At 44.6% G+C, this 16265-nt stretch overlaps 1 protein-coding gene across 3 annotated transcripts; it reads right to left on the bottom strand.

Annotated features, from left to right (window-relative positions):
- Nucleotides 1–3881: 3881 nt before the first annotated feature.
- LOC127301125 (protein EXECUTER 1, chloroplastic) lies at nucleotides 3882–15552 on the bottom strand. 3 transcript variants are annotated; one of them, XM_051331354.2, is made up of 12 exons: nucleotides 14923–15546; nucleotides 13380–13496; nucleotides 12479–12544; nucleotides 11684–11790; nucleotides 10416–10494; nucleotides 9059–9769; nucleotides 8477–8585; nucleotides 8185–8351; nucleotides 7449–7523; nucleotides 7280–7372; nucleotides 7081–7199; nucleotides 3882–4452 (listed from the first exon to the last, which is right to left on the bottom strand). In XM_051331354.2, the coding sequence occupies exons 1-11, from the start codon at nucleotides 15403–15405 to the stop codon at nucleotides 7107–7109; spliced, it is 2100 nt and encodes a 699-aa protein (XP_051187314.1). In that variant the 5' UTR covers nucleotides 15406–15546; the 3' UTR covers nucleotides 3882–4452; nucleotides 7081–7106. The 3 variants fall into 3 exon arrangements, 2 of the variants coding, with proteins under 2 accessions (XP_051187314.1, XP_051187306.1); XM_051331346.2 differs by having other exon boundaries at nucleotides 3882–4415; XR_007851868.2 differs by lacking the exons at nucleotides 3882–4452; nucleotides 7081–7199; nucleotides 8477–8585 and having other exon boundaries at nucleotides 7309–7372; nucleotides 14923–15552.
- Between the last annotated feature and the right edge of the window lie 713 nt (nucleotides 15553–16265).

Below are 16265 nucleotides of genomic sequence, written 5' to 3'. Positions count from 1 at the left end.
TGGGGTAGCGTGGCATGGGAGAGGAGATCAGGGAAGAGGTGCAGGGAAGACGGGCTGGGGAGGATAAGGTTGTGTCACTCTTGTGGGAGGGCATAAGGTCGCCTCCTTCGCTGGTGGGACTCGCGGCGTAACTCGCAAAGGAGCATCCTGGGCTCTAGTGGGTAACAGGAAACCACTACACAACAAGGAGAGGAAGATAATTGTTTGATGAATGGGGTATTGGCCCTAGCTTGTAGCCTGAAGGTAGAAGGTTTTTTATGTCCAAGTACCAAGACAAATATAGCATGCATCGATATCCTAATATTAACAAGCACAAGTGCATAACAACACTATTGTGCACATCCAAATTATGAAGCATATTGCAGTGTTCGCTTTTGCATGTCGCTTTTGTTGTTAGATCACGGCATTATTGGTTCATTGCTGCCTAGCGATGGCGGAGGGGCTTTCTTGTTTGCCTCATTTTGGTGGTTGGGGCGTAGCATTCCACAATATACCTCAACATGGTGTCTCCTCCTTTACCTCCCGCGTTTCATGAATCCATCTTGATCATCTTTTATGTCGTGTTCGGGGTGATCATTGATGAAATGGTTGTACAAGTGCGCTTACTGAATGCACTCTCTTGAAGTGCCTTATGCCTTTGTCCTCTAATTGAGGTGAGCTCTAGCAGCGGTGGATCTAGGTCCAAAAACCTGGGCAGTCGAGTACACTGAATCAAAGTAAAATGTGACGTTTTTGGGCCAAATTTTACTGGTATTTTGCTTAAATCTCTCTGGCCTGGACGGGCCATGGCCCAGTTTTGTCCCAACTAAGGTCCGCCACTGAGCTCTAGGGTAACAACGCCCGCAAAAAAAAAACTCTAGGGTAACAACCTTTTTTCTAATATATATTTTCAATGCTTCGAAGGTTGTTTTACTGTGTGTTTATATCAGCTAGCTGGATTATTAAGTGGTGGGTTGTTAGAGTAGTTCACGATCGCGTCATGTGAGGAGTGTTTTCTCTATGCAATAATCTTATTTAGCTATTTGTGCATGATTTCTGTCTAGACGTCTTGGACGCCATGGTATTATGTGTATAGCATTATACAGAGATCAAGAGGATAATATTGCTAATGTGACTATAAACACATAACTAAACTTGATTCGTTAAAATTTAGAAAAAAATGAGCAACACAATCTTTATTAGCTGACTCGTATACAAAGAGAGTTGTTTTACTTGGTGCGGCATGAAAATATGAACTTTGGTAAAAACAAAATTGTGAGCCTTGGACCCCATAACGAGATAATTCTTTAAAAAACAAAAGAGAGGCAGTGGTCTCTAGAAGGTGTGCAAAAGCTGCACAAAACGAACGCTCAAGCACGGACGGGAGTCGTCCTTTGAACTGTTTAGAGCATCCCCACTCGTTGGCGCTCTCCACGCCCAAATCCAGCAAAATTTTCGTCCGGATTGGATGAAGATTTGGCGTGGGGAGCGCCGAAGTTCCAGCCGTCCCCCCGGCAGGAAACCCCCAACCTCGACCATTTAACATATTTCAAACAAATTCAACATAAAATTTAACAAGTTCGGCAAACAAGAGTACGAAAATTGCTGAAACAAATTCGGCGATAATCAGTACAATGTTTAACAAGTGCTGAAACAAATGAAGCACACAATTTCACAATTTTTCAAACAAATTAAGACAGACTAGTTGGCGTCGGCGTTGGCGTTGCCTCGGAGCCTCCATATGTGCTCCACCAGATCATCTTGCGGCGGTGATGCATTGTAGAGTCTCGAATCTCCTGGCGCATAGCAAAGAAGGCGGCCCATGATGGAGGCACCTGGTGATTAGGCTGTGCAAGAGGACCCTCTCTCTCATATGGTGCTTCTTGCTCAGCCAGAGGAACCGGATGCTTTCGCTCATCTTCAATAATCATATTGTGTAGGCACACACAGCAGTTCATCACCTCCCACATCTGATCTTTGGACCAAGTCATAGCGGGGAACCGGACGACAAAGAAATCACTGGAGGACACCAAATGCTCGCTCGACGTCTTTTCGGCAAGCTTCTTGTTTCTTGACAAACTCGCAAAGTTTGGGGGTGCCAGGGTTGGAGATAGTCTTCACAAATGTTGCCCACTTTGGATAGATACCGTCTGCAAGGTAGTATCCTTTGTTGTAGTGCCGACCATTGATCACATAGTCCACCGGAGGAGCATGACCCTCAACAAGCTTGGAAAAGACCGGGGAGCAGTTTAGGACGTTGATGTCATTGTTGGATCCAGGCATACCAAAGAAAGAGTGCCAAATCCAAAGATCATGGGTAGCCACTGCTTCAAGTATCACAGTGCAGCCTTTTTTGTGACCCTTGTACATTCCCTGCCACGCAAACGGACAGTTCTTCCATTGCCAATGCATGCAGTCAATACTTCCAAGCATCCCTGGAAAACCCCTAGCTTCATTTGTTGCAAGGATCCTCTGAGTGTCTTCGACAGTGGGTGATCTCAAGAAATAGTCCCCGAACACTGCTATGACGGCCCTGCAGAACCGGTAGAAACAATCAAGGGCGGTGGACTCCGCCATCCGAAGATAGTCATCTGCAGTATCACCGGGAGCTCCATACGCCAAAGATCCTCATAGCCACCGTGCACTTCGCAGTTGACGAAAATCCAACCAAACCAGTGCAATCCGCATTGTATCGAAGTAGGGATCAAAGTGGCGGATGGCATACACAATTTGCGTAAATAGCTTTTCTCGCTCATCCTGAAACGACGCCGGAAAACACTCTCACCGTGCAATGGATTGTCGGCGAAGTAGTCGGCGTACAACATGCAGTAGCCCTCCATTCGCTGTCTCGGCTTGCACTTCCGGCGACCTCGTGCCGACCCACCACGTCGACCAGTTGCCAGTCCGGCGTACATGCTTGCCAAGCAACCAAGGATCATCATGTGCTCGTCGTCTTGGGCGGCTGCTGCCATCTCTTCTTGCATAAGCTCGACGAACATCTGCTCCTCCTCTTCGTCCGAGTCCATGGCCGGCGAGGCAAATGGACGAACACCTGACGGGCGTGGTCGAGGCAACCCGAGCCGCGAGCGACGAGGAGCAAGCAGGCCGGAAAACAGGCCGGCGGAAGAGTAGCCAGATAGGCCATCGTCCAAAGACGGCGGAATATAGGCAGGTGGGGAAGGAGGGGCGGCGGATTCTGGGCAACAAGCCGGCGGGGTGGTGCCGGCGGCGAGAGAGATACGAGGGGTGGGGGAGATTTTGAGCGACGTGGCGGTGGGGTTCGTGCGTCGAGTCACCGACAGATCGGGCCCTTCCCCGCTTTTCACTCGTCCGGAGTCCCCGAGCGCTCCCCGGGGGGCCGGGGGTGGCGTGGGCTCGCCGGATGGATGAAGTGCCAAATCTGAACGAAAACGAGGAACCGGGGGCGCGACTGGACCGAATTACGCCGTCCGGATGGAAAAAATGCTCGCCGGGGGCCTCGACGGGGGCACGAGTGGAGATGCTCTTAGCTCCTTTCATCTTCTCGTTGCCCTCCACTTGATGGTTAACAGCTTCTGCGTCCTCCCGTCGGCACCGGTTGACGCGACAAGACAACACATCACGCCATCCCGGTCACGTCCTACACACAGCACATCACTGGATGTTATTTGTCGGCGTTGGCCCACTGCTTCCCGTACGCCTCACCAGCAGTACCTTTTAACATCTTGATTTCAGGAAGACACAAAAAGAAAGGACAGCTACAGTAGGAAACAAGAATCTGATCTGGTGGAATGACAAGCGAATGCCTGCTAGTACCATCAATGCGTGGAGGCTAGAGGCATATGCAAGTACCCTCTGAAATAGTCATAGTTTTTTGTTTGATTGTTGGAGAGAGGGGATAGATTGGCATTGCGACATGAACATAGTTCAACATAATTGAATATATTGGCATCGAGCTGTATAAATATTGGCATCGAGCTGTATAAATATACATCAGTCTATATCTCCGATGACTGGTTTGAACGGTGACCTTAGTTACACGATAACACACTAAAGTTTTCACCACGCTGCAAAAAATTGTTGCTTATATTTCACATACAAAATGGCCCTGTATGAAGGCCAAGTCTTCACTTCTACAGTTCTACTTGTTCTCGAAATAAGTTACTCTTATCTGTTTCTGATGCAGCAAGTCTTGACCTCAACCCAGAATGAGAAATGCTCACCCTTCAAGTTGGCAGATAACTTCTTCTCTGGCTTCAATTTCTCGCCCTTCAATTTTACAGCTTTCTATGTGAATGGCACTCTCATGTTGTCATTATCATATTGCAGGGTCATCTTTGAAACAAACCCCGTATTTGGAAAATGTGATGCCAGATGAAAGTCCAGTTTGCTCGAGAGGCAACTATGTACATTATCATCTGTAAACTGTACAACAGCATTTGTGATTGTCGACACACCTGGTAACAAGTGCACAGAAATTCAATGTTCAGTCTCCTGCAGTATGAAGATGTTAACTAAGGGGTAATAAGTAGAAATGGCCTCTCAGGGCAGAGTAGGGCAAAGACATAACACACGTAATGTAATAGAGCCCAATATCTACAGTTGTTGCGGTGGATCCAACTGTATTACTACTAAATTGCAGATATCATAATGAAGTCAAATAATGGATTCGCAAAGCTTATTAGTCACCTTTCACTGGTGAAACAAAATAAACTCATGAATTTTTTTGTGTACAGTGAATTTGAGTGACAAAGAAGGACATCAAGAATCATTCATGATAATAACACCATCAGTTAGAAACTGGCATGAGAGAGAGAGACAGGGAGAGAGAGACAGAGACAGACAGACAGACTCGGTCATTTGATAGACCAATGCTCGTGCATGAAAATGAGCTGGATGTATATACAGATTCAAGTGCAAAAGACAACCTACACCTGTCCGTGTCCCTCCAGCTCAGGGACAGGATGCGCCTCTTGATGAGGATCTCAACCATGAAGGACACAAAGTCCATAGGTCTCATAGCATGCCCTTCGAGATACCTTCTACGAATAAAACCACTTATTGAGGTGACAATGTAGGGCAAAAGAGTCCAGCTGATGGTACTGGATCCAACACATCACCAGGAGTGAGTCCCTGTACTGGAGGTCTGATAGATTGATATGTTAAGTGATCCTGTACAGAGGACCTCCCAGTAGGTCCTTTGGGGGGGTCATCTCCGTCAGATGGCTAAAGACTCGATGCTTGCAAACCCATGCCTCTGGGGACACAGCGGCTCTTGTACTGATGGCGGTGTTAAGTAGTTCGTCGAACAAACACCAACCAGGCATATTGTATTTGCATTGCTTCCGCAGCTACTTATAAGCACAATGGGCTAGCAAGGTTTCTATTCCGTGAATGGCACAGGGAAAGCACCTAATGCTGTGTTTGGTTGCAATGAATTGGGCTCTGAATTGAATTGGCAATGGAAAACCAAATCAGCCAATTCAATTCAATACCATAAATATTGTTTGGATGCGCGTGGTATTTAGCTACAGAATCAAAAGATCAATGGAATACTAAATCTTGTTTGGATGCACATTGTGTGGAATTACAAAATTTCAATTTGAATCAGCACTTCTTCTTCTCCACCAAATCTGCGAAATCGAAGTGCAAATGGGGTAAGGGGAGCAGACCACCGGCCAGCGAGCCCGAGATTCTTCTGACGGCGGCGGGCAAGGAGAGGCGCCAGACTGCCGGCGAGGGATGCACAAGATCTGCTGGCGGAAGCTGGGGCCGGCAGTGGTGGGCCTGTGCGCTGCGCGCAGGTGGGGCGTGGGATTTGGCTGCTGCCCGCGGTCGAGGCAAAGCGGACCTGGCGGCGTGCGTGCGAGCGATGGTCCGGGGCGGGCGCTGAGTGGCTCTTGGGCGGAGGCGAGCGGTGGGCTTGGCCGGTGCGGGTGGGGCGAGCGGCTGTTGACCAAACCCGGGAGCAGATGGAGATGCAGTGAGGCGGGCGGGCGGCCGGCGTGATGGGGGCCAGGCAGTTGGGGGCAGGCTCGAGCTGCGCTGAGGTGAAGTGCTGGCGGCGCTTGGACCTTGGAGCGAGCAGGAATTGCGGGCGGCAGCTAGGAGGCGCGCGTGGTGGTTTTGGCGGCTCGAGCGGAGGCAGAGACGGCGGCGCTCGTCTGGCCGGCGGGGACAGGGGGCGGGGCGGCGAAGTTTACTGGCGGCGCCGCCGGGAGGAGCTCTCTCGCATGAGCTGGCCTGTTCGGGACGGAGCGAAGCGCTGCTCCAATTCAGAGATGAATACGGAGGTGCTGAGGTCTGAATTCGCGAAGGGGTAAGTTAGGCTGGTGCGGGGGTGGGCTCCGAATTGGACTACAATTCCACAGACGAATACCAAAGACAACCAAACAATACCAAAGACAACCAAACGGTAGAATTGGGCCCTCAATTCTAGATTCCCCAATTCAGAGCCCAATTCTAAGCATCCAAACACTGCCTAAAGGGCTCGCTACTGACAATGTAACATGGAGCTCATGCAACAACCCGCAACAGCAGTCTGCCAGCAAATCTCTATCAACATAAGGATCAAGCATCATCGGAATCTCAGGTAAGAAATGAAGTAAAAACTCAAAAAAGGACAAGCAAAAAATACCAAGCAGAATACAGTACAATAATCATGTTTTCCTGAGTTACCTATCAATCTAACATGCTAAGACAAACCTAGAATAAACCAAATACTTCTTTCTCAAAACAAGTGGAAACAACCCAACATAACTTTGACTAAAAGTAAGCTTCAGTAGAAATTCACCTAGAAAACTATTTATGTGTTTCAAATTTGGCTTTGTGTTTTAACCTATGAGAGCACTATCTGTCTTGACAAAAGATGTTCAGCTGATGAAATTTTGTCCAATTTAATGCTAATTGGTTGGTACAGGGACTACAATATTACATGCATTAAGAATGAGTAATTCTACACATAAATTATCAACAAGAACCACTTCTGCATGAACAATCAACAATATTGACCAAATGCAACAAGAAACAACAGTAAAGGGCATGATGGTTATCATTTATCAATACTTCAGAACAGTGACAGCTTGGATAGTAAGTAAGCCACGATAAGATGAAATGCAGTACCTTCAACTGCAGCTCTTTAAGTCAACCTAGTCAGGAAGACTCAGCCGCCTAAAGAATTCAAAAAGATGGAGATTTGATGTCCAGTAAAAGAAAGCTATCACAGGACCATCTCTGATGAACTGCAAATTGCACATTGAACTCTGTTTAAAAAATGTAATGAATATAAAAACAAAGATATGCTTTATATATATAATTTTACCTTTCCATCTAGAATCAAAAGCTCGCCATCAACCCACCGAGGATTTTGGAAACCAGCATCTGCAATTCTCCTTTGCCCCTTATACCTAGCAACCTGTATTATATTGTAATGTATGATAATCAGTTTCATAGTGAAAAGAGAAAATCACTAATCTTCTCAGAGAAAATACCACTCCGAGTTCTCTAGGGATGATTCCCTTATGAGGGAGCAGATAGTGTTTGCCAACTTTTGCACGGAAGACAACCTGCAATGGAAATAACATTGATAGAATTAAATTACTAATTGTCAATGCAAAAATATCTATACAGATTCGACTTATGAGCTGGCACAGGTTATTTTTCTCAAAAAGAAAAATAAATGAACAACTGCAACCTCTATGTTGTTGCTATACAAACCAACATGTAATTTAATTTTTTGTACATGTGCGGCATTAGTCAATTTATTTTATAATAGTCCGTGAACCAGCCGAATAATGCACAAGTATTTCGACAGCATCAAATATTCATATTGTACTAAATAGTGATCTCCAAGATCAGAATAATCTGAGCAAGGATGTCATAATAAGAAATTAAGGCATCTTAATCAGCTCTAGTAATCAAAGCTGTCAGTTACTACATGATCACATAAAGAAGAGAGGGGTACCACAATGCAACTAAGAAACAGAGTAAGGGCATTCAACTTAAAGGATTTAGAATAAGGATGTGATCTACGGATATTGAGTGTGTCACCCCTAATGTTATGTAAAATGCAAGGTATTTCAGAAGACTATTCAAAAACGTCAATGCATGATATGATAAACACACTTCTTACCTTAGAGAAAGAGTAAGTGCAAAGTTAACATCAAAGTACCCAAAAATGGTGCATTTCAGCTGCAAACAGGAAAGGCATAAACCAAAGCATAATACCTGACCCGCTGGTACAAGATTGTCCCCAGTCAATTTGACAGCTTCGACGTACTCGTAAAATTTAAGATCCACATGCTCCTCAGGTGAATCATCCTCCTGCCATTGACCGAATTTCCGTTGTAAACTAAGGACTTCTGAGTCGAATCCAGATGCAGTCTCATATAAGCCTGCCAAGAAGTTTTGTTAGAGCTAATACCAGCAAAGGGAGACGACAGATATTTTTTTTTGAATGGTAGATGACAGATAATGATATCATGAAAAGCTCAAGTGGGAGGTATGAATCGAGAAATACCACTAAGAGGATCGGAAGAGATAGGCATCTGAATACGGCTGAAGTGGGTAACTCCATATAGTTTTGGCTGAACATTGTTATTGTGTTGCTTAAGACCAAGTTGCAATATCTGCAGCAGATAAATTGAGATGAAAAACTCTTCTTTCTTTATGTGACTCTACAATGCTATTTGAAAATACATGACCCTTTGTTTTATCTTACATACGTGGGAAAATCGAAAAAGCAATACGAAGGGGATTCAAGCTATGTTCATGCCGAAAGGAAATTAATACAGATAGATTTTTGACATCCAAAAGACAACTCAAAAACAGATGTTAGACTAGTTTGCTGAAGTTTTTGGACAGATCAATGCAGTCTATCAGCAAGACAAAATGTGGTGCAGTTTACAGAAAAAAGTTCACAAAATTTGCTGACAGTTTATAAAAAGCTTAGTTTGATGTTGTACCGGTTTGTGCATACTGGCAACATTCAGAGAGAAACATAAATAGCATTCGAAGCCCAGAGTAAATAACAGGTTGTTTGTTTACTTTAGCAGTAAGCCATGAGATCAAAGCTATTGCAGAACAGCACAGTATCAATTACCGGTAGTTTCCTGTTGCCCCCAGCCAACTTTACACGATCAAACTTTAGATCACCATCCTGTTCAATGGTACGGAAGCCAACTCGCTTCTTCGGAATCTGCTGAGCCCTTTCTGCATCTGGCTTTTTACTCGACTGTTCAGTATAGAAGGAGAATGAAAAGCGGTCTCTCTTGTCTAATTTAGCAGGCATACGTTCAAAGGTTTTAGGTGATGACTGAGAAGCAAATTCCTTGCCGTTCTCAATTTCAATTCCTATTGATAGTAGGGCTTCAATATCACTTTCCTCGCCAGACTCATTATTATTCTCTTCTGCTGAAACTATTTCTGCTTCTTCATTGTTATCTTCATCACCAATATCTTGTGAAGATTCGTTTTCGATCTCAGCATCATCATTTTCATCATCTTCCTCTGACATCTGGTCGAAGATTTTAATTATATAGTCTTGGTTGATATTTTCCATAGGTGCCACTTTCAATATTTTGATCCTGGGAACTGGAGGTGAATCGTTTGACAAATTCTTCAAACCAGCTGGCCCAGCAGCAACGTCACTGTCATCACTACTTTGATCGTCCATATTTATGCCTTCGTCGTGTTCCTCATGCTTAGCCCCTAAGGAACTGCTAGAAATGTTCATACTGTTGATGTCTATCTTTCCACTCAACATATTTGGCAACTGGTCTGAATCACTGGCATCTGGTTTCAGATGCACTGCCTGGATACAAGAGCCACATTCTGTCAGAAGATGTACATGACTAAAAAGCTTCAAGTTCGCAAATTGCGAGATAGCAATGACTGTAAGCCATAACCTAGTATGGAGCTCTTGCAAGCTTAGGTTTTGTACTGAAAGTCTGAAACTAGGTCAGATCAGGTATAGCAATCATGTCATAGTACAGGACTGCTACACTTGCCAGATGCCATATACCAGAGCTCAACGTCAACATGTATGGACTAGTCAAAACTTTGCTTATTTGTGGCCATGAGTAAACTAAGGCAGCTACGCTCAGAAGGCCGTTAACTGAAATCTTATGAATAAAGGATGCATATAACAAGATTTTCAGACACAACGGTAACTGTGGAAGTCAGGACATGGTACTTCATGTGCATTAGGAATGTCGGGGACCAGTACCTAGGTCCACCTACAGCTACATAACTCAAAAGAAAGTTACATATTAAAAACGTAAGTGCTTATCAGTATGGCATATCCAGCTGGCATCATCATATCCTATAATGCTAGTGTCATATCAGAGGAAATAAGGGGTGTAACGTGATTTTACAAGCATGTTTCAACAATGTAACCTGACATTCTACTTATGCAATTTGTGACAGGCGGGAATGACCATTTTTAGTTATGCACGTACCTGCAGGTTGTATCCTCCATTTGCCTCTGCAAAATAAATTTCGAATATAGGGAAACCATGACCATCTGAACCCAGCTGCCTGAGAGAGAGAGGGAGAGAGAGAGAGAGAGAGAGAGAGAGAGAGAGTTAAAACAGTCAATACTTTCAGCAAATAAAACAAATGTTCGACACAATTCATGCCACGGAAAGCCCATCGCAAGATGATTTGATTAAAATTAGTAATTTTGGAGAACTTAGTATTGAGCAACTAAATGAAAGGTTTAAACAACTAAACGTAAGCTCAAAGTTATGAAGACGCACATGTATATAGGCATCAAGACAATCGACGTAACTAGAGAAAGGGGATTCATCTGTACCATAATATGGACACGCAAGTACTGGAGAAATGTAGCATGAGAGCTAGGTGGCACCCTCCCACCTTGCCTGCCTAGCCAATTTATCCTGCCTAGGCAGACACCTAGCTCAGAGCCCCAAACTAATTTGTAATTATTAGGCACTAGTAGTTTGGGCTCCCACAGCAGCTGACTAGCGCATACTACCTTGGAAAATACTGCTGATGTGATATGATTTGATGCAGGACATGTGCAGTTTTAATATTACCATTGAAGCAGCCTTCACATATGACTATAGTGGTTGAAAGGAAACAATTGCTTTCTACAGCCTTCATACATAGCTCATACATCATTGTTATGAATCTATAATCCAAACAGAAGCTGGTAGCTCTTTCATGTGATAACTGATCAAATAACAAAGTCGCTCCTACGAATCCAAGTTCCATTTCATCAATGGAAAATCATGATTTGACCCAGTTTCTTCATATTTCACGGTAAGCTTCAATAACTGATGTCATTGCCATGTTCTCTAATCTCTATGACCTCAACATCTTAACATGTTAACTCGACCACAAACAAGCATACTCCCACACCCCTTATTTAAATTAATTCTAGTAGTTACTCTCAGGTACCAAAACACAGCTAATATGCACCCATTTCCATAATAGAAGGCATAGCTTCCTTCAGAATGAACACCCTGCAGTAGCTAACCCAACCATATCATAGGAATTGTCTTTTCTATCTCTTCCCCAAAACAGCGCTGATAAAACTAAGAACTCAAGTCACGCATAAACATAATGCATGGAGAAAGCACACGAAGAAAATGATTTATTCAAGAAAAAGCACATAGCCCTTAATAGAGCTAAAGAAAAACTTTGCAGTTATTTACATGCAAAACATAATCGTGAAACAATAAATGATCTGCAAAAGTAATACCTGATATCGTAACTTTTTGCAACGTAACGTCCATGTTCAGCGCTTATACGAATTATAAGACCATATGGATCAGACAAACTTCCGGAAATTCCAGACCACCATCCCAACTGTGAATGCTCTAAAGGATCAGGTAATGGCATTCTTTTGCACGGATGAAAAGAAACAAAAAAGTAGAAATGATATTCATAAATGAGAGTACAGTAGTTAATAAAAACTAAGAAATGCTACTTCATATACAAAGTCTATTGTTTCTATGCACGAGTATTCCAATTTCCACAACAAGATATTCAGGCCTAAATGCCAGTGGCTTGTTGGATGACCTTATCCTGCCTGAACTTCAAGCTGCTAGCTTACAGTTAAAAGGACATAATGGTCATTGAAAAGCAGTGCTAACAGTGGAATTAACTAGGCAAGCGGCAGGCCACATGTGGGATCAGTAACTAAGACGGATAGCATGATTACCATCTTTTAATTCCTCTGCTCAAGAGAACGTCGTGCTTTGTGCATGGTCTAGGCAACGGTCAGACATATGGCATGCATCTCTACCCGATGGGCCTGTGCTGTCATTCCATACCTCTTCAACTTAACTCGAACTAAATCAAGTAATCAACCAGGATTCATGTACCATTTTCCTTCAATGTAATGGCTTAATCCAGACATTAACTTAAACGGTATGTTCCTTTCCGTTAGAAAAAAGGTCTGTTCTCTAAAGTACTTAAATGATGTGTGGTACTACATATTATATATTTCACAGTTGCAAACTGTAACAGATAGTTGAGCCTTTGTGGTACTAACCAGTCCGGCACCAGCATGGTCTCTAATATGAGCTGCATCCATATAACGCTCCTCTTCTATGGCCCTCTGTGAGAGTAAAAACATTAGATAAACAGTGGTCAATCATCAAATTAACATTGAACTATCAATCTTGTCAATCTACTCCTGGCATGAATCGAATCAGTGACTCTACATGAGAACATTTAGAGTAATCCATCTTAACTACAGCATAGTTTGGAAACAGGACAGGTCGATGGCTTGGTCAGGCTCTGGTCCCTGATTGGAAGGCTGGACCAGAGTTAATACTTGAGGAATTGAAGATATGTATAAAACACAGCAGGCAGGTGTACAATTGCTCCATTGCAGGCCGTGGGCTCAAATCCCCATCACTTCTATTTCGTTTCATTGTCCAAGAATTATTCCTCCAAGCAGACGCAAGTCCGGGATCTCTAGACTTGTGTGAAAGAACTCCTGTTCAACCGTGTCACTCCAGGTTCACAGCGGCGCAACACGCGTTATCCAATTAAACAGCCGGTCATGTACTCATGTCCAGTTTCAATGGGGTGTACTGTAAGTCGGTCACTTGTCATAGGTGGCATTTAGACTGACATGGTATAATGTTGCTGATTAAGATAGGGAATGTAAATACATTACGTGAGAGAATTTTTTGTTGAAAGTAGATCTTGAAGGCCACATAAATTGGGTTATCCCAGTTTAGATAATTTATTGCTATTGTTTCCGTCCAAATCAGTGAACACACCATACATTAATCCCCTTGTAGCACAGGAAGACACTACTTTGCAAGTCGGGGGGCAGGCAATTAACTGGGATATTCTGGAGTAGAGGGGCACAACGATCGGAGGTGCATTTACTATTAGTTAACTATACAAAGATAAAAGAATAGATATTTCTAATTTCTTACATGTAAGTCAGATATTGCTCTGCCAACAGTATCATTTCTTGATGTAGCAATAATAGCCAACTTCAGTTTGTGAGCACTCCTATAGTCTTCTCTATACACAGCAGTCCGGAGTTGTAGCTGAAATGCAATATACAGCCATCAGGAAATTTGCAATTTCAAACACAGGTTAAGAGGAAAAAAAAAATTGGAGGAAAACACATATACACATGGTATATCAGCCATGCGCGAATATTAGAGTTGTTCTCTTTTTTTTTAAGTCCTATCCAGATATGGCCGAAACAGCATGCTCAATAGTTCAAAACAATTCTGGGTATATTAAAATCAGCACATTCAATTGCTAACATTTAAAAAAAAAGTCCAAGCATCACTCAAAATGCTAGATGAGCTCATGACTCTTCTTAATGTTGCCACGAAGTCGCAGTCAGAAAAAATGTTGCCACGAACTATGGACCTTCAATAATATAGTAGCTGGAGTACCATGAATCTCAGTAGTGTCAAACTGTAACTCGCATGTGATCATCATTTCAATGGTGAGTCCTGTAATTCCAGCTCTACATTAAGAGCACAGGTGTTCTACCAGTCTAAACCATGTGATGATGTCAGGAAGGTAGTCAAACTGTAGCTCGTATATGATCGGCGCTTGTACGGTGACTCTTGTGATACCAGCTCTACATTAAAAGTGTAGGTGTTCTGCCAGTGTAAACCATGCATGCTTCGTGAACCTACCAGACCATTGTGCCTATTAACAAAAGGGTATTTGAGCTTAAGAATAGCAAATCTTAAGTACAAACATTGACACTGTTTTCCAACGTGTTATTGGCATGGTAACAGACAGCATAGGCAAAAGGTGGTTATGACATTAAGCCCAAGATATAGCCTACAATCACTAGGTCTAACACAACATTAGTAGTTCCGACACCTGAAAAGAACCACAGGGACTAATCCACATTCCTAGTAGACGAAAATTGCTTAGCACCAATTATGGTAGGCTTGGCCTCAATAATGTTCAGTCTCTAAGGAGTAGACTTCCTTACAATGGTTAATTACCATCAGTTAAGCTTATAGAGTATTTCTTCAAACTTCTGCTACTCAAGGTGCGCCTCATAACACACAAATTACATCACAAAAGACAAGGGATCACGCAAATCATATCCATGAAGTCATGGTTTTAAAGGCGTCGCTTAGGCATCTAGGCCCCCCCTCGGCTTTAAGACGCCTTAACGCCTTTAAAACCATGAAGATTATACAATGCTGCACCTGTTTTGTGTTGAGGTATGATAATCAGGCCCCTCTTTTCCCCAACCTAACTTGTTTTTGTTGCTAGTTTCTACTATTACTGCTATAAGGCAAGTATAGACAGTTTGGTAGAAGAAAATGGAGATGTGGAATTCAGGCATCGCCAGCAGAGTCATTTATTATACTGCTAAAGTACTAATAGTTCGTAATCAGAAGTAGTAACAAAAACGATCATCTGTGTTGAACAAGGGGTGCATTCGGTGCAACCAAATTCATATTCAGAGATGATCAGAATGAGAAAATTAACCTGCAGTTCATCAACGAGGCCCTCGCTCTCCTCAATAAGAGCAAAGTGCTGCTTCCACCTCTCCCAGCTCCACTTCCCCTCTCCGTCCTCCACCTCCCTGCCCTCGCCGTCTTCCTCCACCTTCTCCTCCTGTTGGAGGGAGCTCTCCGCCCTCTTCCCCGGAGCGGCCTCCTTCGAGGCGGGCGTCGAGGGCCAGCGGCTGCCGACGTACTCGCTCCACCGGCGCACGGCTCCCTGGAAGGCGCCGTGGAAGAGCGCGTCCCAGCCCCGGCGGCGCTCGCCGCCGGAGTCGGCGCCGGGGCTGCGCGCGCCGCAGCGGAACGCGTCGGGAGCGCGGCGCGTCGGCGCGGCGCCCGCCAGGCGGCGCACGCGGAGGCGGCGCGCGGCGAGGAATCGGCTAGGGTTCGGGTCCAGCTGCGGCGAGGACGAGGAGGGGGCCGTGGCGGGTAGCGGCGCGCGAGGCGCGGTGTGGACGGACGCCATGGAGGCACGGCGACGGCGAGGGCGACGGCGAGGGCGAGGGCGACGGAGGTGGAGGGCACGCGGGCGAGGAAGCGGAAGAAAAAGCGTGGCCCGTGCGCTCGCGCCTCGTGGTGGCCTGGCGTTGTCTCCTTTCCTGTGGATTAGGACGACGAGTAGAGGGGGCCGTAACTGATAAGACTTTCGCGGGAGCAGACGAACCTCGTGGGGGAGAACATGACGGGTGGGCCCGCGGCGAGGGGAACTTATTTGTGGGCCCCGCGCGCTCGTGGTTGGCTCCAAGCATTTGCGGAGATGATTTTTTTTGTCCAAAGAGAACAAAGGCGGCTATACCTTGCCTGGGTCCTCGGAAATTACTGTGCAACGATAATTTGTGGGTCTGCTACCGTGCTAGCCTCACCGACGTGTCTAACTAACATCGTATGCACTATGCAGATGTATGTATACCAATCTATTCCTATTGTATATTAGCTGTATTTTTTTCTGGTACGTGGGTCCGTTCATTAACGAAGTATCACTTTCGCAAAAAAAAAAGTCTCACCACCATTGAATTCCTGCAATGGATTACTCAGGCTATGGCCGGCGCGCAACCGTACCTTGGCCGTACGAGGGATCGTCGGTTTAAAAATGGAGGCGGTTAACTTCCAGTCATGTGCGTCATAAAATCAAACTTCGAATTTGATTTAAAAACGATTTCGTAAATAATCCAGCGATAGTTCGTATAAAATTTGGAAAAAAAATGTAAATATACAACATAAAACTAGTGGTGGCCACACCCGAGGTCTAGGCGTCGGTGCATCGCCGCAGCGTAGTCATCCTTGTTGTTGATGGGCTCCAGCTTCGGCGGCGCGTGGCCACCGCAG

Source organism: Lolium perenne, chromosome 1, assembly GCF_019359855.2.
Source record: "Lolium perenne isolate Kyuss_39 chromosome 1, Kyuss_2.0, whole genome shotgun sequence".
Classification (NCBI taxonomy): Eukaryota; Viridiplantae; Streptophyta; class Magnoliopsida; order Poales; family Poaceae; genus Lolium; species Lolium perenne.
This window is presented reverse-complemented; position numbering and strand designations above follow the sequence as displayed.

Excerpts from the sequence above, each read along its gene's own strand:
- LOC127301125 (XM_051331354.2), bottom strand. The coding sequence starts at position 15,405 with ATGGCGTCCGTCCACACCGCGCCTCGCGCGCCGCTACCCGCCACGGCC. Across the intron at positions 13,497-14,922 it reads GCCTCGTTGATGAACTGCAG|CTACAACTCCGGACTGCTGT; the intron begins GTTAATTTTCTC and ends ATTGCATTTCAG. Across the intron at positions 8,586-9,058 it reads GGGGCAACAGGAAACTACCG|ATATTGCAACTTGGTCTTAA; the intron begins GTAATTGATACT and ends TATCTGCTGCAG.